Source organism: Sardina pilchardus, chromosome 7, assembly GCF_963854185.1.
Source record: "Sardina pilchardus chromosome 7, fSarPil1.1, whole genome shotgun sequence".
NCBI lineage: Eukaryota > Metazoa > Chordata > Actinopteri > Clupeiformes > Clupeidae > Sardina > Sardina pilchardus.
The window spans coordinates 31,654,913-31,682,051 of NC_085000.1; the positions used below are offsets into that span (position 1 = coordinate 31,654,913).

The 27,139-nt window shown below is 40.4% G+C and overlaps 2 protein-coding genes across 7 annotated transcripts in view; both read right to left on the reverse strand.

Moving 5' to 3' along the window:
• Positions 1-1,978: 1,978 nt before the first annotated feature.
• Positions 1,979-9,748, reverse strand: LOC134087954 (E3 ubiquitin/ISG15 ligase TRIM25-like). 4 transcript variants are annotated; one of them, XM_062541817.1, is made up of 9 exons: positions 9,626-9,748; positions 8,691-9,319; positions 7,039-7,134; positions 6,687-6,920; positions 6,209-6,377; positions 5,516-5,671; positions 5,040-5,192; positions 4,301-4,369; positions 1,979-4,015 (listed from the first exon to the last, which is right to left on the reverse strand). In XM_062541817.1, the coding sequence occupies exons 2-9, from the start codon at positions 9,276-9,278 to the stop codon at positions 3,477-3,479; spliced, it is 2,004 nt and encodes a 667-aa protein (XP_062397801.1). In that variant the 5' UTR covers positions 9,279-9,319; positions 9,626-9,748; the 3' UTR covers positions 1,979-3,476. The 4 variants fall into 4 exon arrangements, with proteins under 4 accessions (XP_062397801.1, XP_062397800.1, XP_062397799.1 ...); XM_062541816.1 differs by having other exon boundaries at positions 5,040-5,234; XM_062541815.1 differs by having other exon boundaries at positions 4,301-4,366; positions 5,040-5,258.
• Positions 9,749-10,377: 629 nt separating this feature from the next.
• Positions 10,378-27,139, reverse strand: part of LOC134087962 (NACHT, LRR and PYD domains-containing protein 12-like) — a 30,721-nt gene continuing 13,959 nt past the window's right edge. For all 3 annotated transcript variants that reach the window (XM_062541834.1, XM_062541831.1, XM_062541833.1), the window contains 9 exons: positions 26,645-26,686; positions 24,538-26,311; positions 23,948-24,118; positions 17,949-18,128; positions 17,052-17,222; positions 15,290-15,460; positions 14,896-15,066; positions 13,123-13,148; positions 10,378-12,261 (listed from right to left, as the gene is read on the reverse strand). In XM_062541834.1, coding sequence (XP_062397818.1) covers positions 11,678-12,261; positions 13,123-13,148; positions 14,896-15,066; positions 15,290-15,460; positions 17,052-17,222; positions 17,949-18,128; positions 23,948-24,118; positions 24,538-26,311; positions 26,645-26,686 — 3,290 coding nt within the window. In that variant the 3' untranslated portion in view covers positions 10,378-11,677. The remainder of the gene's footprint in view (positions 12,262-13,122; positions 13,149-14,895; positions 15,067-15,289; positions 15,461-17,051; positions 17,223-17,948; positions 18,129-23,947; positions 24,119-24,537; positions 26,312-26,644; positions 26,687-27,139) is intronic.

The window sequence follows — 27,139 nt, forward strand, 5'->3', positions numbered from 1 at the left end:
GCTCACAGGCTCTTATGCAAAGTGCTCACCTGGTTTGCTCAAGAGGATGCCACAACAGCAGCTCTGAAACAGGTGTGGATTCTGAAACAGGTGTGCAATTTTGGGTATGGAGCAAACCTGGCCCAGGCCTGGCTCCTAAATCAAGCAGACCTGTGACATGTAAGAGTCAGACACAGCTTAGTGAGCCAGTATACTCTAGCTGTGTCTCAAACCACATACTTCCTTCAGTCCACTGCTAGTGTGCACTGGACACTTACTTCTGTAGTGCCCACTTTCCGATAGTTATAGTTGTCCCCCCAACTACAGTACAGTAGGTTACACTTAGGTTACAGTTTTTTGTCCAACTGTTTACACACTTTAAACATGTATTTCTAACACCATAACCTCACACCGAATCTGCAAAACTATACACTAATTCTCAGTGTTTGAAACAGTTTTCAATTTCCTAAAAGACTATTTGCAAAACACCGCACACAATTTTTTTTAACTAACGCACAATATTCTAACAGGAACCAACAAAATATCAAAATGCATGGTCCCTTAGCTCCAGTGAAAGGAACTCTGAATGCTTCAGCATTAACCAAGACATTTAGGACAATTCCATGCTCCCAACTTTGGGAATGGCCCCTTCCTGGTCCAACATGACTGTGCACTCCCTTTAGGTTTTGAGCAACATTGTGTACATGATGCATCAAAATGTCAGACTGTGATAATGTGATTTAAAAAATGTTATAATGTGAGGTGAATGTTTGTTTTAAAGATGTGTTTATGACATTTTGAATGTTGTGAGACATTTTGCGGGAGACTTGAGGCATTTTGAATTTTGTGTGATTTTGGGTTTTGTGTGTAGAGTTTTGAAAAACAAAGTTTTAAGTTGTAAAGAACTGTAAAACACTTACCGGAAGTGACGCCCATTTAGTCCTGTCAATTGTTCCACACTGAACTTTTTGACCATTATCAGGGCGTCATCCGGATACTTTCAGCACACTGATTTTTTGCGTTATCTGTGCTATATACTTAAACTAAGTATTTGAGGTGTGCAAGTACTGTAGGTGGTTTGAGACACAGCCTCTGTCCAGGATGGTTTTCCTGTTAATTTGCCTAGTCTTTTGTTATCTGCAGGGAGCAAGCTCACTGACTCGTGATGGAATGACCGATTAACTAACAGGGCATAGTTAGCCTAAGGCATTCTGGGATGCCACCGGGAAAGGAGGGCAGACTTTGGGCGCATTCCTGCTATACTGAAAACATCTCCCTATTGCAACTCTCCAGCAGTCTCATATCTGCCTCCTGGTGGGCAAAACTAAAACTGCACTCCTTCATTTAAGCAGTGAATAGTTTGACATGCGTAGTGATATTTAGGAAGTTAAATTGAACTTATAATGGCTTGTGTGAGCTTTATATGCAGATGGACACTATTTCCAGTCCACCAGCTACAATGCCTCACTCTGGGGGCATGATTTTATCAATGCCCCATTAGTGTAGGACTGTTACTGCCTGGCTGCTCTAGCAGTAAAAAAAACTCAGTTATGATTCAACAGCCTTCACACATCTGCCATGTCGAACATCTAAAAAGGAAGCCATCTCACAGCTAGCCTGGTGCTTGAAGGGGACGTATGTATGTCTTTTTTTAAGCATTTCATGTTTCTTGCTCGTTCTCACTCATTCTCGCTTCTCACAGACACTACCGGGACGCTAGTGCAGATCTTGCAAGGCTGGTTTTCCGCTTAGAGACAGTAGAGGGAGCAGGGAAAGCCGCCATGATCCGGTCATTTTACCATCACAATGATTTCTAAACTCTGCTATTAAGTTGAACAAGTTGCATAGTACCCCCTTTAATGGACAATTAGAATTATCTTACATGTAATGGGTGATGACAAAACATTACTTTGCATCAAGTTTTACATGTGTATATCGGATAACAGATGGTAAACAGAGATAATTTCTCAAAGACTTAATGCCACAAGACTTCCCCCCCCCCCCCAAGTCAAGAAATAAAATATCACAAAACCCCTTCAATACATTCAGTTACTTCAAATTCAAATATTTTATAGTAATCACATATATATTCATAATATTTTATACAATTATAAAGTGTCATTCATAGGGCCTACATTGCAATCAGAACATGTATATAGGCCTACTATATTCTGAGGTAAAGTTGCACATATTAAAGTTACACATATAGCCTGTGTCTATAGCTTGAAACTATGACAAGACTATGACATCAAAAACATGACATGACGTGCACTGTATTGGACTGTATCTACTCTATTTAACCACTAGAATCCTGAGATTTGATTACACATTTGCAAGAATCATGCATTTTCTTTAATTCCCATCATTAAGACCTTTGCACTGAATATAATCATTTTCAATTCAATACCTTTTGAATGATCTTCTGGCCTAGCCCCCCATTATACCATCATTGATTTGGTCAACAGAATAGATTGTGTTAAAAGACTGCTAAATCTGAATTTGGTCTACAGAACATATTGTTAGTGTGTTAAAGGACTGCTAAATCTGCATTTGGTCTACAGAACATATTGTTAGTGTGTTAAAGGACTGCTAAATCTGCATTTGGTCTACAGAATAGATTGTTAGTGTGTTAAAGGACTGCTAAATCTGCCTCCTGCAGATTGTCATTCCCTCTAAATAGGTGCACTGCATTGCTAGTACAAATTCTACATACAATTTAGAAGTGCGTTCTTCAGCTACGTTTGTTGAACCATCAGCTGGTACAGCTGTTCACAGAGCTGCGAATTCAAACATGACCAATCAGGCACTCACACTCCAGGCTCTTACAGAGAAGCTACACCAGGCGCGAGATCAAAGCGTTTCGTTCGCGTCTTGTAAAATTCATTTTAGAAGATTGGTCTATTTTTTTTTTTATGTACAGTACGCGCCGCTATCACGTCTGGTGTAGCTACTTCAATTCATTATAGTGGAAGCTAATTGTTAAAGCAGACACAACACGAACAGAACGCCTCAGTTACACGCCCAGTGCAGCTTCACTGTTATTTACAGGGCGAGTCTGTAAACATTAGCATAGTTCTCATGCATGAACTATAGCTATCACGTGGCATATTATAGCTTTGAGCTGACTCATCAATTTTTAAGGTCTTAACCCATGGTGTTAAACTAACAAATAGTTTTTGTCTAATTATTAAATTTAGTTTGAGCTTAACATTAGCCTGGGTGTTCCCATGCTGCCTTGCGTGCAATTTCATTCACGCTGCTAAGGCAGTCTAGAAACTACCGCCCTAATTTTTGCCTGATATAGGGGACCAATCACAGAACAGGGGGAGAAGTAAGACAATGAATAGCTATGCACAGACGCATTTGATAGACATCCGTGGCGCCCAATGAACGGCTCTGTGGTAGGCGCTAGCCAGGCTAGCTTGACATAGGAATCTGAGCACTTTGTCCATCATTCAAATCGGGGGCGCAGTGTGTGACTATTAGCTGATCTTAGGTCACAGCTTACACAGCGAGATGGAAGAACCGGCCGAGAAGATCCAAAAGGCCGGGTAGACCGCCTCCCAGAGGGGGAACACAAAGGTGTACAAGGGGAAGGCGCGGTCGGCCACCGCGTAGAACGTGGCGGAGCCGTCGTCGCAGTCGAGCAGCACGCCCACACGGGAGGGGCCAGGGCCGCCCAGCACCGTCTCCACGCCGTCGTGCCACGTCGCCACCTTGTCGTTGAAGAACTCCATACACCAGGAGGCGCTGTTGAGACCCAGGCGGCTGCTGGGGCCCCTGCGGTCCATGGAGCCGTAGGCCAGGCCGAGCCCCAGGCCCAGGCCGCTGGACTTGGTCCTGTTGATCTTCACCTCCCAGTAGTGGCGGCCCTGCAGGAATCCCTGCGAGCACAACACCTGTGAGCAGACGGCGAAGCGCTCGGGCCCGTCGGGGTACTGGCGCGGCTCCTCGGCCAGCGATGCCTTGGTGAAGTCATCGGTGAGGTCGATGCGCTTGTGGGCTGTCCTGGGGTCCAGCGTGAGGACTGTGCTGACTGTGCAGAGCAAGTGACAGACACCAAACAGGAGGATTGCAGATGTGCACACTGTAAAGCTGTGGACACGTAGTTGCTCTCACTACATACTTTCTACCTATCAGCATGGAGGTCCACACAGAACTGTGCATACACCCTCATAGACCCTCACAGAATAAGACGTTTGTGGGTGAACAGTCATATACGGTGCATTCTTAAGCTAACGCCCGCTCCCATCTGCCACTTTCTATGATCCAAATAGTTACGCCAAATGTATGTTTTGGAAAAAAAGACATTTCAACTTACATTTTAGTAGGTCACTCCTTTTTGCGGCAGTAGAGATATCACGAGGAATAGTGACGTTGTCAGCTCCTGCTGGAGAAGATAACAAAGCACTCACCATCTCCAATTTATGAAGCTTTAAAAGTGTCTGCAAAGTGAACTAAACACAGTCAGGCTCAAAGAACACTTCAAGTCATTTTTTACGCAACGTTTTTTTCCAGTTAGTTTTTACTGATAAGCTTATGTGAAAATTACTTTTTGCACAGAGTAGTTAATGTGTTTCCCTAGCAATCCAGTAGGTTACTCCAGCTAAACTGGTTCAACCCTATGCCTAGAAAAAGACAACAGGAGAAAGCAGTGGAGTGGAAGAGCTATTGCATTTTCTGAAGCAAGGAAACAAGGCAACAGACAATAGGTTTTACAGATAAAATTGCCAGGTTGGGTGAATTCATCTCATTACACATATGGTCCCACCTTGACACATCACACAACACCCAAAGAAATATAGATGTGAATTTGGGGTAAAAGAGTTGGAAAACTGTACTCTGCATCGAGCGCCTAAAAGTGTAGGCTTTTCCTGCTCGGCAGGTGAGGGGGTAATCCTGATACACTCTGATTAGTTCTTCTTGCTTGACTAATACTGTAGATATGGCGACAATTTGTTTTCCAACTTTTTGCTATTTCTAGGCCTAACTTTCAAATGTTCACTTACATATTTCCACTTCAACTTCAAAGGGGTCAGTTGTGGACGACTGATACATACCTTTGCTTGGACTACACTGTTCAGAGGTGAGGTCTGTTTTGGAGAGGTTAAAAATCGGGTGTTGTTGGTTCGGTGTTCCTCCCTCTCCAGTCGGCGCGTCTTCATTCCCCTTCCTCCGTCGGCTCCTCGCTCTGCTCCGTGCTGCTTGTTGTCCTGGTGACACTAGAGTTGGATTAGCGGCTGCGGCTGTTGGTCCTGCAGTGGGTTCAAATAGCATTTCTGTGAAAAACAGCTATCTGGGTAAAACCAATGCAGACAAAACAGTTCTAACACATTCATTTTAATAGTGTGGCTGCATTGTTCACCAAGGGACAAATTAAACATTTGGTGCTCAGAGTTTGTGTAAAATCTTGGGAGTAGGTGATTATACGCCTCTATTTTGATCTTCTAACATCTCTATAATACTGTATATTAACTTTTCCACTTGAAGTGTAAACGCAATGCATCACTGAGGGTTAGAGGAACACAAGACACACCTTTGCTCAGGCGGTCCTGTCCAAAGGTGCGGTCTGTTTTGGAGACATCCTCCTCTTCAGCTTCCTTCCCCTTCCTGTGTCGGCTTCTTGCTCTTCTACGTGCTGCGTCTTGTTCCGGTGATGCCGGAGTCGGATCAACGGCTTCAATCCCCTGCCCTGCAGTGCATTAAAATAAAGTTCTAAAACTGATAGTTCCAGTCCTTCATTATGATTGGCTGAAGCACATTCGATGCCGCTGTAAAACCCAACACAAACACACACCTTGACCGCATTTCGTTCTATAGTAATGTGCTTGGTATCCATTCAGATAGAGTAATTATATTTCTTGGCCTTCATTTCATGAAATCTTGCTGAATTAACGTAGTAACAGTCTGTTTTAGAAAAGCAATAAGTCACATGAGTGACTGCACTGATTTTAGAACAGCTAAGGGGCGTTGTTAGGCACGACGCGCAAGCAGAGGATTATTGCTTCATTTTGCCCTTCATACATCTTATTATTTACAAAATGGCGGCAGCGATGTTGTTATCTATATAAAATTGAAGCAAGATCTCTGTTGAAAACAGAAAGAGCTCACTCATACAAACACCTCTGGCACAAAAGGGATTACAGGCATAGCCTTCTGTACATAACATGGTGTCAGCTGCTGTTGACATCAACAGTAAACACACACACACACACACACACACACACACCTGGTTTAAGAAGTGAAAATCGGTTTTCTGCTGGTAGAGTCAGGATTTTACTCAGTAGCTCTTTCATAGCGACAGCAGAGGAGTGATGAGCAAGCAAAGCCTTGGACTCCATGTTCACATGGGGGCAGTAGGGGTCAAACATAGCACTGGAGGCCAGTTGTGTTGAAGCCTGACAAAACAGGGACAGGAGAGCATTAAAGAGAGAGAGAGAGAGAGAGAGAGAGAGAGAGAGAGAGAGAGAGAGAGAGAGAGAGAGAGAGAAATCAGGGAAAATTCTGTTTACAGTTGCATTTTTAGTTGCATATCAACATTTTAACATCACTATACTCTCAGACCGTGGAAGGCCAACACACTTCTTTCAATCAGTTCTAAATACCAGTCTATAAGTAAGAACACAACAATTGATTTATATAGAATTATAGAATTTCTTGACTACATGTCATAACTGTATGTTTTTCCTTTTGAAGCTACACCATACCTGCAAGAAAGACAATGAATCTGCTCTTGACAGAAGGCTGTTGAGCTCCATTTTGACTGCAGACATCTTCTCCACATTCTGACCAAACTTCGCGATGAGAGATTGAATCCTGGTCTGACCACTCTCAAAGTCCTTGTCCACAGCTTTCAAGGCATCCTGCTCCTCCTTGTCAATTAGATACCTTATGAACTGATACTCTGTGCTCATCATCTTCTTTTGGGCAGAAGCATCATCCTAGACACACACACACACACACACACACACACACACACACACAGAAAAACAATTATGCTATTTTCTCGGGTATGGGTTCTGAGTCTGAATAATGTTAGTGTTTTCAATAAACACTTACCTGTAATTGCAACTGCTGCTCCCTAATTTGAGCCATTACAAGGCTGTTCTTGTCAATCTTTCTATCCAGCACACGTAACATATCCGTCATTTCAGACTATAAATGAACAGAGAAACACAACCTTAATATTCATCATTTTGTGGCTCTCATAATTATATGGGTTTTCATGGTGTGGGCTTGCAACAAAATGAAGCTAGCATGTTACATTTTGCTGACATATAGCTTTTTTCAGTGGTGTAGTAACCTAATTAGGCTAGTGGCTATTACATTAGTAGCCTATGTCTACATGTAAGTTGAATACAGTTGTGTTACAGAGTGTTATGCTTTATAACTCTATTACTGTAAGTAATAAAGCATGACACTGAGGTCTTTAAGTCTGCTATAGGCTGGGTAAACCTGCCTGATCTGCCAGCGATTTGCATTTCGCTCTGCAGCTCAGGCTGGAAACCTAAGTGCAGAATCCCCAAACTAATGTTCAATCTTAAAATATTGAGTTTAGTATAAGTCTGTATCATGGAGTCCTATTTAACTTTACTGCATTGCTGCCTTACTGCTTTCAACCACTAAATTTTTTTTAATGTGTTAATGTGTGTTTGTGTGCATATATGTGTGTGTGTGTGTGTGTGTGTGTGTGTGTGTGTGTGTGTGTGTGTGTGTAGCCACCGCAGTGTTGTCACAGTAGGGGTCAGTGTGTGTGTGTGTGTCTGTGTGTGTGTGTGTGTGTGTGTGTGTGCTTATGCACACACAACTTTACTGCATTGCTGCCTTACTGCTTTCAACCACTACAATTTTTTTTTTATATGTGTTCATGTGTGTTTGTGTGCATTTGTGTGTGTGTGTGTGTGTGTGTGTGTAGCCACCGCAGTGCTGCCACAGTAGGGGTCAGTGTATGTGTGTGTGTGTGTGTGTGTGTGTGCATGTGGGTGTGAGTGTGTGTGTGTGTGAGCGTGTGTGTATTATTTATTAAGTTATTATTTTTATTATTAAAACAATTATCATTATTTTTATGTATTTATTAATTGATTACCTCCTTCCTCCTCACACACACACACACACACACCTGACTGCCCTCCTACCCCAGCTTAACCTAACTCCCCCACTCCCCACTGCATCATAGAAAGCCACACTCCTTAAAGACAACATACTGTCCCACCACCACTCCACCCAAGACATCACACATGGATGCCTGCCCTTAGGATTCCTTTGCCCCTCACACACACACACACACTCACCCACTTACAGTACATGCTCCCTCTACTAGCATGACCCCAGGCAGTTGGGTTGGCCCCTTGAGCTGTGGATCTGTCCGAGGTTTCTTCCTGGACAAGGGAGATTTCCCTTGCCCCTGTTGCCCCTGGGTGTCCCATGGTGCTCCCCAACCCCTTTTTATAGTATCTATTTATTTTTTATTTTTTTTAATTTATTTCTGAAGTTGAATGGACACTTGACTACAATACTTTTCAAGTTTATAAATGCTTATTTATACATGACAATAGACTTTGAACTTTGAACTTGAACTTTGTAAGGTAGGCTGAATGAACCCAGACAAACCAATTAGCAAATATGCTCTGCAGGTTCGTCTGGGTTCAACCCAGGGTAAATGTGAGGTATAGGCCTACTTTCTCGAGAGTTGAGATAAAAAGTTAACAGACCTTTTTCTGTTTCCGTCTTTCTTGTGGCGTGGTGTACTCGCAGTCTCGATGCAACTGCTGCAGACAAATGGCGCAAATACAGCAGTCATGTTTCTGGCAGAAGAACTCCATAATCTTGTTATGATCCTGGCAAATCTGTGCCCCAAGGTCTGCTAGTGGATTGGTCAGTTGGTGCGGACGGAAAATAGGGTTTTCCATATGCGGTCTGACATGTTCTTCACAGAAAGAGGCCATGCACGTAAGGCATGTTTTAAATGCTTTAGCCGTCATACATGTATCACATTTGATAATCTCTATTTCCTCCGTCTTGGCTATTACATAGTCGGATCCCAATGGAGATGCCTTCTTTTTGAAAGTCTCCACAACAGCGGTGAGTACCGTGTTTTTCTTCAGCTCGGGTTTACTGGAGTAGAGGTGTCTGCACTGAGGGCAAAATAGGATGAAACTCTCTTTCCAGCTCTCTTCCAAGCAACCTTCACAGAAGTTATGACCACAGGGGAGTGTAACTGGGTTCTCAAACGCACTCAAGCAGATGCTGCATGTGAGCTCCTCTTCAAGACTCAGTAGTGATGGCATATTATCAGCCATTGTTGTGTGTGTGCACTGGTGACGTGCGTAAAAACAACTGCCTGCGCACGGAGAGAAACGAAACTTATGAGAAAGGAAACTTAACACTAGGCCATTAAAAGATTGTCTAGTTACCGTCTCTGCTATGTAGCTACGGAGTCAAATGATGAAGGCTACTGATTAGGAGACAAATATGACATAACAGGACTGAAAAATAACTGCATAATGCCTATTAACCAAATTAGCTAACACAATTAGTCACAGACAATCAACATGAAATCAAGTTCAAGATACAACATCTACATAAATTTACATTTCAACACATATGGAACATAACCCGGTTAATGTTTTATGTTGCATTGACTTACTCAGCGTCAGCGAAGCTGTAAGCTAAACGTAGCCGATGCTACGAATTTAATCTCAGACCTTGGACTGCAGCAGGTGTACGCTCCCTGAAGGCTTGGTGACTGTCAGCTGAGTGAAGCCATGAGTTATTAACACCTCAACTCAGGGAGTGTCTGCTGCTTCTGGTTGATTTCAGACAATGAATTAAACGTGCACACAGCCCACTTCTGGAAGTAGGACATATCGACACACCCACAACTGTAAAATGCCATATTACGATTTGAAAGCATCATGAGTCATGACTCATCAGTATTGTTTTCAATATGGCTAAAACCTTTGAGCGGGACCGCGCGCCTGTGTGCTCAGTGCGCACCATGGTAAACTGAAATTAGATGTACCGCAAAATGAAGCAGAAATATAACTGCTGCTCAATCCTGCACATTCTCTCCATAAAAAGAAATCACACTTGACACTTTGTTTCAATCTCTACTCCATTCCCTATTCTTGCAACTTTTGTGTATGTTACTGAATGTGTATGTGTGTGTTTGCGTTTGCTTTTGAAATGAAATAATAAAACACAAAACATAAACAATAGCATTACATTCTATCTATTAAAAGACAGAACATCTCAAATCACTTAGTTAGAGATTAAAATGTGGATGTTTGTGATTACAAATTTGAACTGACCATTGAAAAAAGTAGATACTATAAGTGATGTTTGGAATGTGTTGAAGAACATTTGAATGACTTTAAGGGTAAGGTCAATGTAAATTTATTATAGCACATTTTAAACAACAGAGGTTAATCAAGTGATTTACGATTAAAAATAATGAGCTACAAGAGGAAAAAGTTAATGATTATCTGATAAAAAGAGAAAATGAAAAAATAATATACTGTAGGCCTACAATACTAAAGGCAGAACAAATATTGATGAAATGCAAATAAAATCATTCAAATCAAAACATGAAAAATCTACATAATTAAAATACAAATAGAGGAGAATCATAATAAAATTATCCTTACTCATTAGACTTAAAAATGTCTATGCTGGAGAAGCATTGGCTGATGCACTGTAATCAACACTCAAAATTCGGTTAACATAAGGAACATGATTGTACAGAGGGGGGGGGGCATAATCATCTCTGAGACTTTACCATTACTCACAGACCCCATGAAAGTACTGAAAGTTCGAGTGATATAATAGATTGCAGATTAGAACCAATGTGCGGAGCTCTCTAGAATCTTTCACCACAATGGAACATGTTAATCGATTACTGAGATACTATTTACACCCCAGTCTTAGGTCCAAAATACTCAATGAATTCAACTCTTTACTCAACAATCCTTCGACGATTTACTGCTACATCGTAATATGCCGCCTCAAAAACTTGGTGGAGAGTGGAGACTTGATTCATGTTCAAATTGATAAATGTCATGAGACCCTGCAACATTTTCATAGTCATAAAATCGCTTAGAAATTGTTGTTTTGCTTGACTGACCAGTTTTATCGAAAACATAATATTTCCTCCACCTCGTGTCCCTATCCGCTATTGCAGCCTTGCAGTTGGAACGAGAAGAACCACGCTTGCAATTTATATATATATACAGTATATATAGGGAAGCTCTACAGAGAAATATGCAAGCATGAAACGAGTGAAAACGATGGTGATGAAATCACCAATCCTGCATAGGTAGATTTACCTGATGAAGGTCTAGGACCGAAATGTTAAATGTTATGTAAATAAATAAGTAACCTGCGAAATGGTCAGTGTGCAGGATTTTCTCTATGTTCCTAATCTGTGATCTGACATGGTCATCTCCAACGCACCTACCAGCGAGGTGTGCGAAACAATTTTGCAAGTTGTACAGCTTTTCTTGTGAAAAAGGCCCATTTTGGTATTTAGTGTGCACACAAAAGTTTTGAAAAGCAATAATGCAGACAGAAATCATTTCTACCTCAAATTTGTGTATCAAACCTCCTCTAGTGAATCAAGTTTCCATGTGCATTAGCATATTAACAGCAAATTTCAAACATTTCCATGCAGGATTTCTTATTTGAATAGTCTAAATGCACATTAATTAGGATTAGGAGGCTGTGTCGTCTCACACAGGTATACTGATGAGTTTGCCTTAACCCTAAGCCCAGGATACAGGGGCTCAGTGAATGTGGAGTGAAATGTGTGCAGGTGGGAGAGGATGGTGGGAGAGGAGTTGTCAGAGGAAACGCTGTAGAAGGACAGAGTACCAGCTGGCCAGTCGAGGTACACTCCTACTCTATTGGAGTGGGAGGACGGAGCACGTAGTGCAGTTTCCTTATTATTATGCCAAGCAGAGTAGCTCTTATCCGAGCAACGAAGACTCCAGGACTTGTCATTACGTCCAAACCCACAGGCATTCATTATTCCTTTCCTCTCAATAGATCCATATGCCACTCCTATATCTGCCCCAGTCTCACTCCACTCAGTCTCCCAGTAGCAGCAGTCGTCGTCAGACAGGCCCTCTAGACACAGCACCTGATGGTAGCTGTCAAATCTCTTTTGGTTGTCAGGATACGGGAACTTCACAGTCACGGTCTGGTCATGTGTCACCCTTCTGTTGCTCTCAGAGAGAAGGAGAGACTGGTTTGCTGTGTCTGGGTCCAGTGTGAGCTCACAGGCATCTGCAGAGAAGAGAAGAGAGATGAGAGCATTTTTATTAGAATATGAGGATGCTCTTCTCTCTCACACATACAGAGAGAGAGAGAGAGAGAGAGAGAGAGAGATCCAGAATCACACAGTATGTGTTCAGAATCATGATACAATAACTTTTTCTTTATGCATAAACACAATTCCAAATGCATGGCAAGGATCATTAGCCTGGGCCAGCCGAACTTTAGCCCCGCCTACAACTTTTTTTGGTGCGAAGTTTCTCTGTTGGGCTGCTACAGTACTATGCTCTGTACAGATCTCTCCGGACCAATCAATCGTCAGGATCATCATGTTCTAAAGGCCTTCCAAATGTGATATAATTGTGTAGAAAAACATCAAACATAACCATTATTACAGTCAGTATGCCAATCAGTAGTAGATTAACATGAGGGTAACACCGGTTGGAATGCACTATATAAAGGCTCTTGAGCCAGCTCAAATATTTCTTGGGGAATGCAATGTAAATATTCATGAGGGGAGTGCAATCGGTGTTCACTCGGAGAATATCTTGCCCAAAAGGGCAACTTTAACACACACATAAATTCTTAGCATCTTAACATGCTCATTCACTAGATGCAACACCTAACTGGGTCTGTGTAAACAGATACACTGAAACAATAACCGCTACAACATAGCTGACGTTCCTCCAGAAATATATGAGCTGGCTAAAGAGCATTCTGAGGCATATAGTGCAATCCAACCAGTGATCATTTCCAGATCCCACTCTTATGTCTCTCCCACTCGTTTCCTGTCACTCTCAATTGTATCTGCATAATGGCAAAAAAAGCCTTGAAATACAGTATATCTTTTAAAAAAAGTAGATCAACACTTACATTTTCTCAGTTCTCCAGCTCCATACCTTTGGAGAGAACAGAGAAAGAGAACACTATGGATTACATTACAATTACAAGCTCAATTCGAAACCCAACAATTGTGACGGTGTGGAGGTGCATTAGTGCCTAAAGCATTAGCATGGGTATCTTGCATATCTGGCAAGGCACAATCCATCCATGTACACAGGTTTTGGGCAACATACTGTAAACTGCCATCCAGGCAATGTCTTTTCCATAGAAGGCCTTAAATATTGCAGAAAAACAATGCCAAATGAATTCTGCACATATTGCCAAATGAATTCTGCACATATTGCCAAATGAATTCTGCACATATTGCACTTTCTAACTTGAGAAGAGACACGTTTTAAATGGGAAAATTACCGGAAATCTTAGTCACTTTTAAACATGATGCTAGCAGGCGAGAAGCTACTGGTCTAATCCGTTTCAATGATCTATGCTAGGCTGAAGCTAAAAATTGTATCGCCGGACTCACAGAATGGCTGGATGAACGGGAAAAAGGTAAATATCGATTGTTTTGCTCGAGGGGAGGTGGAAAATGAGCTTATTTCCAAAAATGGCGGAATATCCCTTTAAATCCCAATGGGGAAATGATTTGCGAGATGCAAACCCCAGCATATTTGCAGGTAAGAGGGATAACTATATTGTGTGGCGGAATAACACTTGGAGCACTTAGACTCGGCGCAGTAATATCCTCACTCCAAAGTGAAACTGAAAGTGCAAGAGTGATGATATTACTCCGCCACACAACATAGTTATCCCTCTTACCGGCTTAGAAATGCACCACGTTTTATTTTGTCTCACCATATTTGGTCGTGTGACCACTTGTGTTACTGTATTTTAATAGGGAAAACATGGAGATGTTTAGTCGCTTCTAACTTCATCTCTGTTTGGATATTAAAGGGATAGTTCGGATTTTAAGACACGAAGTTGTATGGGTTCCCTGTCAGCAACGTAGTGCATCAGCACTGACTTACCCCCGACAGCGTCCTGTGAGCCGAGATCCAGCCGGTTTTTGATCGTTTTTGATGCCGGACTATTTTCTTCAGCAAGTTTCTGGGGTCACGAAAGTAAAGTGTTTTTCTTCTCAAAACCATATGCGTTCAACAGAGTGATATATTTGCACCACAAAAACGTTGTCCAGCTGTCAGTAGCGCGCAGTGATATGAATCGCGAAAAATAAGTAAGTGATAACGAGGTTTGAATTTTTCCTGGACAACGTTTTTGTGGTGCAAATATATCACTCTGTTGAACGCATATGGTTTTGAGAAGAAAAACACTTTACTTTCGTGACCCCAGAAACTTGCCGGACTACTTTCTTCAGCATCAAAAACGATCTAAAACCGGCTGGATCTCGGCTCACAGGACGCTGTCGGGGGTAAGTCAGTGCTGATGCACTACGTTGCTGACAGGGAACCCATACAACTTCGTGTCTTAAAATCCGAACTATCCCTTTAATGAATGAACTAGGCTAGCTAAGTGCTATCAAAGTAAGGCCGCGCGCCAGAGCCAGTGAGTGTACACATTGAAACGTGAGAGGTATGTATCAACTCAGTAAAGGGAAAACGTAGTTTACTATGAAAAAATGGTGAAGTGTTCCTTTAAATACCATACAGGTGTGAAACTTGAAGTTACAGCAAACTTCAAGGACAAAAGAGCAGATAATTATCTACATTTCAATTCTTTCCCATCTTAGTCTTGTTTAATACTGTGAGAAAACTGTTTAGGAGTCATGAGAGCAAGCCCAACACCAACCTTAGCTTCTGCAGCTTACAGGTAGAGTCAATTAATGCATAATGCAGAAGCAGAATTCCGGCGGTGTCTATCTGATTGTGACTCAGGTCCAGTTCTTCTAGTGAGACCCAGCACAGTGCAGCAGAGGCCAAAACCTTACAGGATTCCTCTGTCAATTTACATCCAGAAAGTCTGCACAAAGTGAGGAGAGCCGAGTAAGAAGGAGAGACAAGCAATATACTGACTGTATGTATGCTGTAATGTAATCTCCGGGCACCTCATGTACCCACTGATGAGTTAACTAGAATATGTAGCTATTGCCTGTGCACAAGCAAAAATGTGAGTAGTAGGTGGCAAATAAACTTAGTTTCATCAGAAGTACATCAGTGAATATAAAAAAATGTCAAAAACCAACCTTAATATCTGCAGTTTACAGTTGTCAGAGCATAATGCTCTTTTCAGATGATAGACTCCAATGATATTCAAGTCATTGTGACTCAGGTCTAGCTCTGTCAGGGATAATATAACACTCACGGTTTTTGCTATATTCTCACTGGATTTCTCTGTCAGTTTACAACTAGCAAGTCTGTAAGACATTAGAGAGGAAAGGGTGAAATAAGCATTACAAGGGACATTACAACCAGGCTGACTTTACAGGTTTAAAAAACAGTCTGTCCTCAAGTTTCACACAAGTGGTATGCCTTCAAAGGACTTCAATTACTGAGAACATCCTTGTGTGTAGAGGTTCCACGCTGACCCACCCATTTTGTGAGTAATACCATGCTCATGGCGTTAAGTCAAGTCAAGTCACTTCATTTATATAGCAAATAAAACAACAGCAGTTGACCCAAAGTGCTTTACAATAGGCAGTTAGGAGTTGACAATCTAAAAATGGTCTGGGCCCGTATTCACAAAGCATTTTATCTTACCACTAAGAGTACTCCTAAATCGCGCTAGAAGATTTTAGTTAGGAGTTTTCCATTAAAAGTTATTCACAAAGCCTTTCAGACCTACTTTTAGTAAGGAGAAACGCCCACTCCTAAACTAAAAGTGAGTCTTCGTTGCTATGGTTGACGTCATTACTCATGCACGAGCTTGATGAAAGTGACCACCTTGATTGGCTGGTGATTATAACGCGGGAATGATGGCAAACCTCCCCTACAATGACGAGTTGAGTGACAGGTGTTAGGTCTTAGCTGGTGAGAATGCGTGCGCTATGTCGGGCTGTGAAGGATGGAAGATGATGAATAAATAGGCATAGCCTTAATGAATAAAGAGTAAAGCAAGCCTAGGCTTAATGAAACACTATGGACTGGAGCAGTATATTTGCAACATGTTTTAAATTAATCTGTATGAAAACACGTAGCCTATATTTGCAAAGAGGAGAAGCGATTTAATTTAATTAGGCACAATAAGACGTTACATTTAGTTTACATGCAATGGTGGTTTTGGTTGTCGGTGGCATTATTGCATTTGCATCCTTAGTTGCAATGCACATTTATTCCCTTGCATGACAGCGAGCTCCTGCACTGCACGGTCATTTCAAAACATCGCGACGTGAAATGCCACTAAAAGCGGGTTGTGAATAGGTCTTAGTGAGTTAGAAGTCCTCTCGAGTTCTTTTACGCTGTCCTAGACTTAGGAGCTACTTTTAGGCTTAGAATGCTTTGTGAATAACTTTTAGTGAAAAAAATTAGGAGTCATAAAGTTAGGAGTGACACGCCCATTATTTTTAGGAGTTCCTCCCTAAATTTGCCAGTTAGGAGCTACTTTTAGCCCTAAAATTCTTTGTGAATACGGGCCCTGGGCAGGGGTACAAAGAACAAAAGAGATAAAAACAGTAATGCATAAGATGTAAGACAAACGAAAAGTTAAATAAGAAGTAAAATAGTAAATTAGAATACTAAATAATAACACATAAGATTAAAATAGAATAATAGATAACATACTGATAGATACAAAAAAAAGTAATACAAATAGCAAATCAAATATTGAATACCAAAAGATGAAATACAACTAAATAATGAACTAAAATAAAATTAACAGATATTTATAAAATCAGAATTAGATTTTGCCTGGTGAACGACTGTATTTACATAATGCCTGCCTCCTTGCATGTTATATAAATTAGAGCCCAAGTGCTGATGTTGATTATGTTGTTGAGTAATTATACTGACCTGAGCATCTTCAGCTTACAACGTGGATTTAGTGCTTGAGAGAGCAGTTTTTCTTCACAATCGCCCAGAGTATTCTTACTCAGGTCCAGTTCTGTCAGGGCAGATTTTGTTGACTGCAGAGCAAAGGCCAAAATATCCCCACCATTCTCAGTGAGGCCACAGTCAGCAAGCCTGTAAAGAACAATTGACGTGGCAGTCAGCGCAAATAAATACTTTAATCAAAATCAGCCAAGTATAACACTTATAAAGTACATAAACCTGTGATATTACACATTTATAACCAGAGTCAGAATTACACTGTGCTCCATGTCAATGTCTTCTTTGTCATTTTGGTATGTTTCTCAGATCAGTATTTCAAAACTTTTCGACCTCACATCATCTTGCTACTTATGCACATTACAATAGCATTTTCTCATTCTTTTTTTTACATTTTTTGTGTCAGAAAATCATGAACAAGGCTATTTGTCGGTGTACATAATTTGATATGACAAAACGTTTGTCACAGTAATTAATAGCATTCAACTTTATGCATAATAATATTCAGTTTGTTGGAGGCATGCAGTATTCTGGTAATTAATTAGGGTGTATGAAAAGCATACTCCCGTAAAACACACATTTAGAAATAAAAGATAAAAAATGTTATACTGACATTGTTAAGCACTTTGGCTGTCTAGGTTTCGGTCAATGCCAAAATAACTTTACATTCTAGTCACACTGACAAATGGTTACTTTTGAGACAAACAAATACATGCTTTTGTAGTTAATTCATAATGTGATATATTTGTAGTACGATGAGTACTGTTTTAAATATGATGAGGAGGATTTCAGAAAATTAGCCAGCAAGCCCTAACATTTTTTTTAGGACAAAACTGTAGCTATTCATCCAATAATGCCAACCTGAGTTTCTTCAGCTTCAGCTTCAGCTTAGAGGGCATGTTCACATGTTCAGAGAATTGCCTCACTCCACTCCCCAGAGTATTTTTGCTCAGGTCCAGCTCTCTCAGGTGAGACTTTTCTGACAACAAAGCAAAGGCCAACATACCTCCAGACTTCTCAGTGAGGCCACAGCCAACAAGCCTGCAATATGATATGAGAATGTAGAGTTGTTATGATGTGAGGGATGGTGAAGGAAAACAATTGGTACAGACATCAAAGTCCAAAACATCATTGAAGGTGCAGTGCTTTGCAAACTATTGAACCCCATGAATCTCATCACCATTGCCTTACAAAAGGTTATGTACAGTATATTTTCCCCACTGAGCACATTGAGCAGAAAAAACAACAGCATTGCCCCAAAATTAATAATAAATAAAATAAATAATAACATCAATAATAGAAGAAGATATTGTATGCTAAATAAAGAAAATAACAAACATAAAATCTCAAAGATAACAAAATATCAAAGATGGCTAGTCTGGCTATCACCATACTAAACTCAATCTTGTAAGATTGAACATTAGTATGGGGAGTCTGCGCTTTATTTCTACTGCACAAGAGGCGTGATCAATGGGCATCGTTCAAATGACTCTGTACACTTGGATAGTCCTTCAACCAATCAGACCAACGAGCCAGTGTGTCTCTTGGATAAGCTAGTTTGTGATTGGACCCAAAGGTTGTGGACAGGAAGCAGGGGAGATCAAGCTTTCAGGCAAAATTCAGAATTGAATTGAGAATGATTCCTAAATTCCAATTCAATTCTTGAGTTTGAATTGAATTTGAATTGAGGTCAATAACAGGATGCAGAATTACAATTCGAAAATGAATTAAAGGAAGTAGAACTGAAATTCAATGAAATTCAAAGAAATTCATATATATATTTTAAGGGTAGTATTTAACAATGACGTTTCACAAAATATGTCAGATATGATTCAACACATTCTTTCTGTTATGTGACTTGAATTGTTTTGAATTACCATGAATTGAATTCCACTTCCTGTCATTCCAATTCAAGTTCAGATTCAGTTTCCTGTAGGGTGGGGCCAATTCAATTCAAATTCCAACTCATGAATTGAATGGAGGCCAATTCTAAAATTCGGAATTGTGCACAAGCCTGGGGGAGATAGATGTGCAGGTTTCCAGCCTGGGCTGCCAGGTGAAATCCAAATTCGCCGGCAAGTCAGTTTCAAGAGTTCAAATAACAGACACAATTTGGGGAAGAGGTGAAGGGATCAGGGAGTGTTAAAGGGAGAAGAGGTACTGTAAGTCTTTAGGTTGGATTTCAAACTACTGATATTTGGGCAGATTTATCACCATCAGGAAGGCTATTCCAGAGATGGGGAGCATAGACAGAGAATAGCACTGCCACCTTTCAATTTAAGGAAAGCAGAAGGAACACAAAGAAGACACTGGGAAGATGATCTGATGATGATGAAGAGGTCTAGGAGGACAGTAAATTGATTCTGTGTCCCACAGGAAGCCAGTGCAGTTTAGACAACACTGTGATATGTGGTCACGTTTCTTAGCTCCAGATAACAATATCCTAACAATATCACACCCCTACAATTAAGGTGGATTTAGTTAAACCTACATCCAGAACAGTAAGTTGTAGTAATCACCTTGAGGAAATAAAGGCATGGATAAGGACTTATAATCACTGTAAGAGAGAAATGACTTAAGCTTTGCTATCATTCTTAGCTGCTTCCCTTGACATCACTATTGACTTGCTTATTAAAAGTCAAAGAGAATTCTGGGAAAACACAGAGGTTCTTAACACTAGAAGCGCCAAGCGCCGGTCATTTGACCGCTGACGCGTATTACTAGAAGCGCCGTGTAGGTTTGACCTAGATATACCTAGAACTGCCGGGCTGCGGTCTTTTGACCGCAAGTGATTACAAAAAAATAAAAAATAATCTTTTCACTCGATTAAATTCCAGGACCCTACATTCACTTTTCCTAAATACGCATGTTTTATCACCCAGAATTTTTACATGATCAAAATCACACCGGTACAAGCTAGTTTAGAGCTATTTTGCGCTCACTTATGTGACAACACTATGTTGTCTCACGTTCGGCCATGTTTGTCCAGGCTGCTATTCTCTTTTCTCACAGCAGATGTCGCAAGGGTTTCCTGTCAGTCGGGCATGAGAATAATATTTTACCATAAAACATATAGTTTATATATGTGCAATAGGCCTATGTTATATATATGTGATTTATTTTAATAACTATTTTTCATTTTCATGCATAGTCTATGGAGGCGATTTACAGTGGTAAAATGCAAGTTTGTTTTGAACGTTGCGACGTTGTTCTATTTGGCAGGCCTACGTGTGTAAAAAATATTTTCAGCTGAAATTCGTCGTAGCCTATTTATGTACGTAGGGCGCGTATGCCTACGTACATTCATAGTTGTATATCTTATCTTCTATTTGTAGGCTATCTTTTAAAGCTCAGACTAATGTATAAGCATTTTCTTACGTATTTGCTGGACTGACTGAGTTACTGACGTACTGTACTGTGATGGTTAACAGACAGAGGGTCAAGAGCGTTGCTTACAATGTTGACAGTGTTTGGTGGTCCAAAAATGATCACTTCTGTTTCATTATCATTCAGCTGTAAGCAATTGTTGGACATCCATTCTTAATGTCATTGAGACAGAGAAAAAGGTTGCTCAATGGGTAGGAATTTTCAGGGGCCAGTGTAAGCATGTATAATGAAAATAATAGAGGCCCTAAAATAGAACCTTGGGGGGACCCCACACTTATGGCCTGTGCAGACTACACGATTTCAGCCTGATTTTGCCACGATTGTGTCGTGGCCGACAAATTTCGATTGTTGGGTCCGAATATTCAAAGTCGGGAACGACGTTCGAAGGAGGAAGCGTCTTGTAATCTGACATGTTCAACGACACGCAATTTATTGTCTGCGTCATTCTACAACGTTACGATCAAAAGTCTAGCATGTTAGAATTTTTGGGGAATCTCTGATCGCCTAGTCTGACATGGTCAATCGTAAAAGATAATCGTGAAAGACAAAAAAGTTGTGTAGTCTGTACAGGCCATTAATGGGAGCAGATGATGATGAAGCATGGCCTAAATGCACTAAAAACATCTATCAGTTAGATACGATCTGAACCAATTTAACACAGTCCCTTGCAGACCAACTTCAACATCCAAGGATTTAAAAAGGATCCTATGGTCAATGATGTTCAAAAAGGAAGAGACCTGTGACAGAATAGCTTTTTCTAAGATCTTTGAGAGAAAGGGCAGTTTAGATATGGGCCTATCATTTTTCAAATCCATTATGTCAAGGCTAGGCTTTTTCAGGTGAGGTTGCACAATAGCGTGTTTAAGAGCAGAGGGTACCACTCGATTTGCCAGAGAACTGCTAATGGTGCTCAAGACAAAAGGGCAAATGGCTGCAAAAACCTACGAAAAGGTGAGATGGAAGAATATCGGTGGCAAGAAGAGGGCTTCGTATGAAAGACCACTGACCTTGTCAGGTAACTGCATACTTTGTCTGGTATCTGTGTTATTGCAGATTAATAAGCAACATATTTACAGTTTTTGCCCATTGCTTGAACACTATAGACCCATGCTTAAACTAAAGTAACACAACTTGAAGTTTTGTTGCCATATCTCAAACACATGTACCTATACCATAAACAAAAGTGCTGCTTTGCACTCTAGTTGCAATTCTGCAACACACTTACTCCTTTATGCGACACACTTGGTCCTGCATACTACTCTCTATGTCATACATACTGTAAGACACTTTGTTCAAAAAGGAAATCTCAGAGTACCATTTGATAAACACAATGTATCCACAATACAAAACACATCGGGTGATTGCAACCTCTCAAATACACACTTGAAGGCACTTACTTGCAAAACTGAACACCAATCAGCCAGCTACAAAAAGCCCTCAGTTTAGCCATTGTGAATGGTGATGAGAATAGTATATTTGCCAGTGTTGTGTGATGTTTACTTGTGCGTAGAGTTTTGGCACAATGAGCGAAGTTTTGCAAAATGTATTCAAGCAAATATGTGTTACAGTTTTTGCCAGTTGCTTGAACACTACAGACCCATGCTTAGACTAAAGTAACACAACTTTACGTTTTGCTGCCATATCTCAAACACCAATACCTATACCTTAAACAAAAGTGCTGCTTTGCACTCTAGTTGCAATTCTGCAACACACTTACTCCTTTATGCAACACACTTGGTCCTGCATACTACTCTCTATGTCATACATAAGACACTTCGTTCAAAAATGAAATCTCAGAGTACCATGTTAAACACATGTATCCAAAATTCACATCGGGTAATTGCAACCGCTCAAATAGACACCTGAACGCACTTACTTGCAGAACTGAACACCAATCAGCCATCTAAAAAAAGCCCATTCGTTTAGCCATTGGAAATGGTGATGTGAATGGTATATTTCCCAGTGTTGTGTCATTGTTTCCTTGTGTGTAGAGTTTTGGCACAATGAGTGTTTTTCTAAATGTATTCAAGCAAATATGTTTTAGATTACAGTTTTTCTCGATTGTTAACACACATTTTCTGAAAACATGCCTCATATTCTCAGAACTCTACACACAAATCCAAAACAACACACACAATGGGCAAAACTCCACAATTCTCCTGCAAAATGACACTTTACCTTCAAAACAATGTAATTTCTCCTCAAAATGCTCTTTTGTTCTCAAGAGACACACACAAACCATCATATATCAAGACATTTACAAGGACCAGTTGAACACTGCTGTGCTCAGTGTAAAACACTGCGATGAATTGAAAACACTTCTTCTCCATTCATTATAATGACTGGGCCTTTTTTTGTTCAGTGTTACACTACAAACAGTACTACAAACAGTAGATAAGCTGATACAGTAAGTTGATATGCTTACCCTATCAATATTTTGAAATATCTCATTGTTTTATATTATTTGTCTTTGTATTTCCCGTAATGTTATGCCGTTTTTTCTAGGACAATGCTCATGATTTCAGTTTCCTGTTCAGGAGACAGAAGCCCTTGTGTTGGTAATCCTTCGGCTGCCAAACAAATAGTAAAATACTGTAAACTGTGTAGGAATACAAAGTAGGATTACTTTCCCCAAATACTTGAAACATACTTTATTTTTACAGTCCTACAGAACAGCCCACAGGCAATACTGTACTACTGTGCTCATTGAGCTGTATTGTACTGTCCAGTACTGTATTGATACGCTGCACTGCAATGTTCTAGTGGCTTGGATCTCATCAGAGATTACGGTCCTTGGCCTCCCCATCCTCCTCCTCTTACTCTCACTCCTCTGGCTCTGCCTCTGCCTGTAGTACTACTGTAATACTAAAGCAATGATTGCTAATTGTAAGACTGTGTGACAGGAGTTTGCCCATCTGATGAGTCAGTGTGCATGGTAGGGCAGTTAGCTTTAGAATTTGAATGGCAGTGTGTTCTTTGTGAAAACAAGACATTTCCTTTGTGTCTAATGCACAGAATTGTGTGTAGTGTTTTGAAAACAGTGTGTTATAGAACTGCAATTTGAGTGTAAAGCAGAAATTGTGCTTATAGTTCAGCAGAATCGGTTCAGGAGGTTGGTGCATGAGCTACATGTTATGGGAATTGTGTCTCAAGTACCAGAAATTGTGTGTAAACAATTGAGAAAAACTGTAAGTAGACTAGTGTATTCCTCCTGATTTGCAAGTGTATGCATATGATGCAAGTGTGTTTCATTTTGTTCACATAGAGTCATATTTTGACAAAGGATTGTTAGGTTTTTGATAGCAGAGTTTAGATACTGATAGTAGAGTTTCAATTTGACATAGATGTGAAAGGTATATTTCCTAGTGTTGTGTTATGTTTACTTGTGTGTAGAGTTTTGGCACAGTGAGCGAAGTTTTGCAAAATGTCTTCAAGTAACAGGCAAAAACTGTAAACCGTCAAAAATATTTTACCTCAGTGTCTCTAATTTACATTTTGGACTCTGCAGAGCAATCACAAGTTTTTCTTCGGACTTCTGCAGTTCATTCTGACTCAGGTCAAGCTCTGTTAAGAGGGAGTTTGTAGACTGCAGAGCCGAGGCCACAACTTCACAGGACATTTCTGTTAGTTGACAGTCAGAAAGTCTACAAGAGGGGTTAAAAAGAGGCAGTTACAAATTGCATGCCATATTACAACCATGTAATATTAAATCATTAATGTATGTTATATAGTTAAAATATTTAGCAAATGTTTTGGTTTGAAGGGGAAAAATCATACAATTCGTAGAAAAACAAGTATTATTGTAAATAAAACTACACTACAGTGTGTGTGTGTGTGTGTGTGTGTGTGTGTGTGGATGAGTGTGTAGATTTTGCAATGGATTTGTTGTGATATGGATTTTATGTGTTTATGATGCACTCTAGAGTGGCTCTATATATGCATTTCATTGTATTGAAACGCAATGCCAATAAAGACATTCATTCATTCATGTGAGCAGGGCATTGCAATAGCATACATTTTTAACAGCATGTGATTATCCCACTGAAATTCATGTCCAACTCACCGAGCCTTTTTGCATGATTTCACAGCTGGTATCAGTCTCCTACGACCCTCTGTAGAGGTAGGGTATGATTTCAAGTCAAACACATCCATCACCGTCTTAGACATAAGAAGCACATTAGCCAAGGCTGAGCAGTGAACTAGTGAGAGGTTTCTCACTGAATTTGGCTCTCCCTTCACAAAAGCTAAGATTTCTTTTTGAACAGAATAATCGTTCATTTCCACCAGGCAGTGGAATAGATTGATGCACCTCTCAGGGGAGATATTTGGCCTTTGCATCACCTTCAGATTTTTAATGGTTTTCTCCACACTCTCTGGGCTAATGTGCGTGTGTTTGAGGAGACCAACCAAACGTTTCTGATTTGACTCCAGAGAAATGCCATGAAGGAAGCGAACAAACAAGTCGAGGTGTCCACTCTTGCTTTCCAAAGCTTTGTTTACCGCATTTTTCAGCAGTTCATCCACTGAACATAACATGGCCTTTTTTCCGATAAATTCCTTTATGGCCTGCTCGTTGTTATTCACAAAGGAGGCAAACACATGAAGTGCGGCAAAAAACTCCTGGATGGTCAGATGCACAAAGCAGTAGATCTTCTCTTCAAAGAACACAGAGTCTTCCTTAAAGATGGCAGTGAGCATGCCAGAGTAAGAAGCATCACTCACATCAATTTTACACTCAGCCAGGTCTTCTGAATAGAACAAAATTTTGCTCTTCATCAGATATCTGTAAGCTAGTTCAGCTAGTTTCAAAATCCCTTCCCTGTTCAAATCTAAAACATGTTTCTTATCGGTCTCATCTTTGAAATCATATTTCTTCGTTTTTGTTTTCATCTGAATGAGTAGAAAATATATGTACATTTCTGTGACAGTTTGGGGCATTTCTTTCATTGGGGCATTTCCTCTCAGCATCTTCTGCAGTACAGTGGCCAAAATGAAACAGAACACTGGAATGTGGCACATGATGTGAAGAGTCCTTGATTCCTCGATGTATGAGACAATGTTGTCTGCATGCTTTTCATTGTCGATATTGCTTCTGAAGTACTGCTCCTTCTGCACATCAGTGAATCCACCAACTTCAGTGAATTGGTCAATTAAATCTGAGGGAATCTGATTGGCCGCTGCTGGTCGAGAAGTTATCCATACACGAGCAGTGGACAGGAGCTTGCCTCTAATTATGTTTATTATCAAAACATCTACTGATGCCTTGGTAACAGAGGTTATGATTTCCTTGTTGAAATCTAAATCCATTCTGCTCTCATCCAGACCATCAAAGATGATCACTGTTTTGCGATTGTCATACACACTTGCATAATCGCCTAACTGTTCTAGCTCAGAGTTGAACACACACAGGAGCTCGTGTAAACTATATTCAGTCTTCAGCAAATTTAGCTCCCGGAAAGGTAACATAAACACAAAGTGTATATCCCTATTGGCCTCTCCTTCAGCCCAGTCTAGGATGAACTTTTTGACTGAGAATGTTTTTCCAATTCCAGCAATACCCATCATTAGAACAGTTCTGATAACAACTTTCTGTCTGGGCTTGAATATGTCATTGCAGCTGATCCTTTTTTCTTCTGTTGGTTGTGTTCTGAATGCTGTTTCTACCTGCAATATCTCATGCTCATTATTAACTTCTTCGGACTTTCCCTCTGTGATGTAGAGCTCTGTGTAGATCTTTTTGAGAGTTTCATTCCCTTGCCTCCCCATGTCAATGTATTGAACCTTTTTCTTCATATTGTCCTTGTGACGTAGCAGGAGGGCCTGTTGATCAAGATGCTCTGCATACAGAAAAGGAATCAGGACTTTAAATAGACCAGCACAGAAAATGCTTCGTATTACATTTTAAGTGAAGAAAGTTACAGCTAAGTAATTAGTCTGGTGACTTCTGATCAAATGGAATATTTTATGAATTGTTATACACTGTGAAAAACATAAGCCCAGTGAAGTCATCTGCTATTACACATAAATTTGACATTACACATTCACAATAACTCAACCAAAACAACAAAATGACTTGGCTGGCACGTAATTTTGTTGAAAAACACTATTGCTTATCGACACAGAATGTTATTTTTCTTTCTCTGAAGAGCTGAATTAAAGGTTGCACGTACCTTGGGAGTTCCGGTTGGTGATGTTGACAGTGTCAGGAGCGCCTAACCAAAAATCACAAGCGCCCAACCAAAAATCACTAAGTTGCTGGTTTTTGTAAGATTGTGCGCTGTAGGCTAATATAAATTAAAAGACCGACTCCCCTGTTAGGCTCATTCTTGCTACTTGTGTTAATTTGCGTGTTGGTTTGCGTTTTGGTATAGGCTAGGCCTACTATTATCATATTTGCAAACCCTAAAACTGAGCATACCGTTCATTAGTACAGTGGCTAAGGCAGGTGGCTTGTCAATGAAACATTGTAGATTCTAATCCCGTATGCTACAAACACGCTTTTGTTTCTGACTACAGTGAAACGTGGAAATAACCCTACTAAATAATGGCGTGGAACTATTATTTAAACTGATGTTGTGTTCCTGGCCACTCGATGCAAAGCAAAATATATTTAGGGTCTAAATTAGCCTATTGTGTGTGGTATGCCTGCTCTTACTCAAAAGTGA

Bases quoted from the DNA above. Each gene is read 5' to 3' on its own strand.
- LOC134087954 (XM_062541814.1), bottom strand. From the start codon at position 9,278: ATGGCTGATAATATGCCATCACTACTGAGTCTTGAAGAGGAGCTCACA. The intron at 6,921-7,038 runs GTAAGTGTTTAT...GTGTGTGTCTAG, and splicing joins AGCAGCAGTTGCAATTACAG to GATGATGCTTCTGCCCAAAA. The intron at 5,672-6,208 runs GTGTGTGTGTGT...AATGCACTGCAG, and splicing joins ATTTTCACTTCTTAAACCAG to GGCAGGGGATTGAAGCCGTT.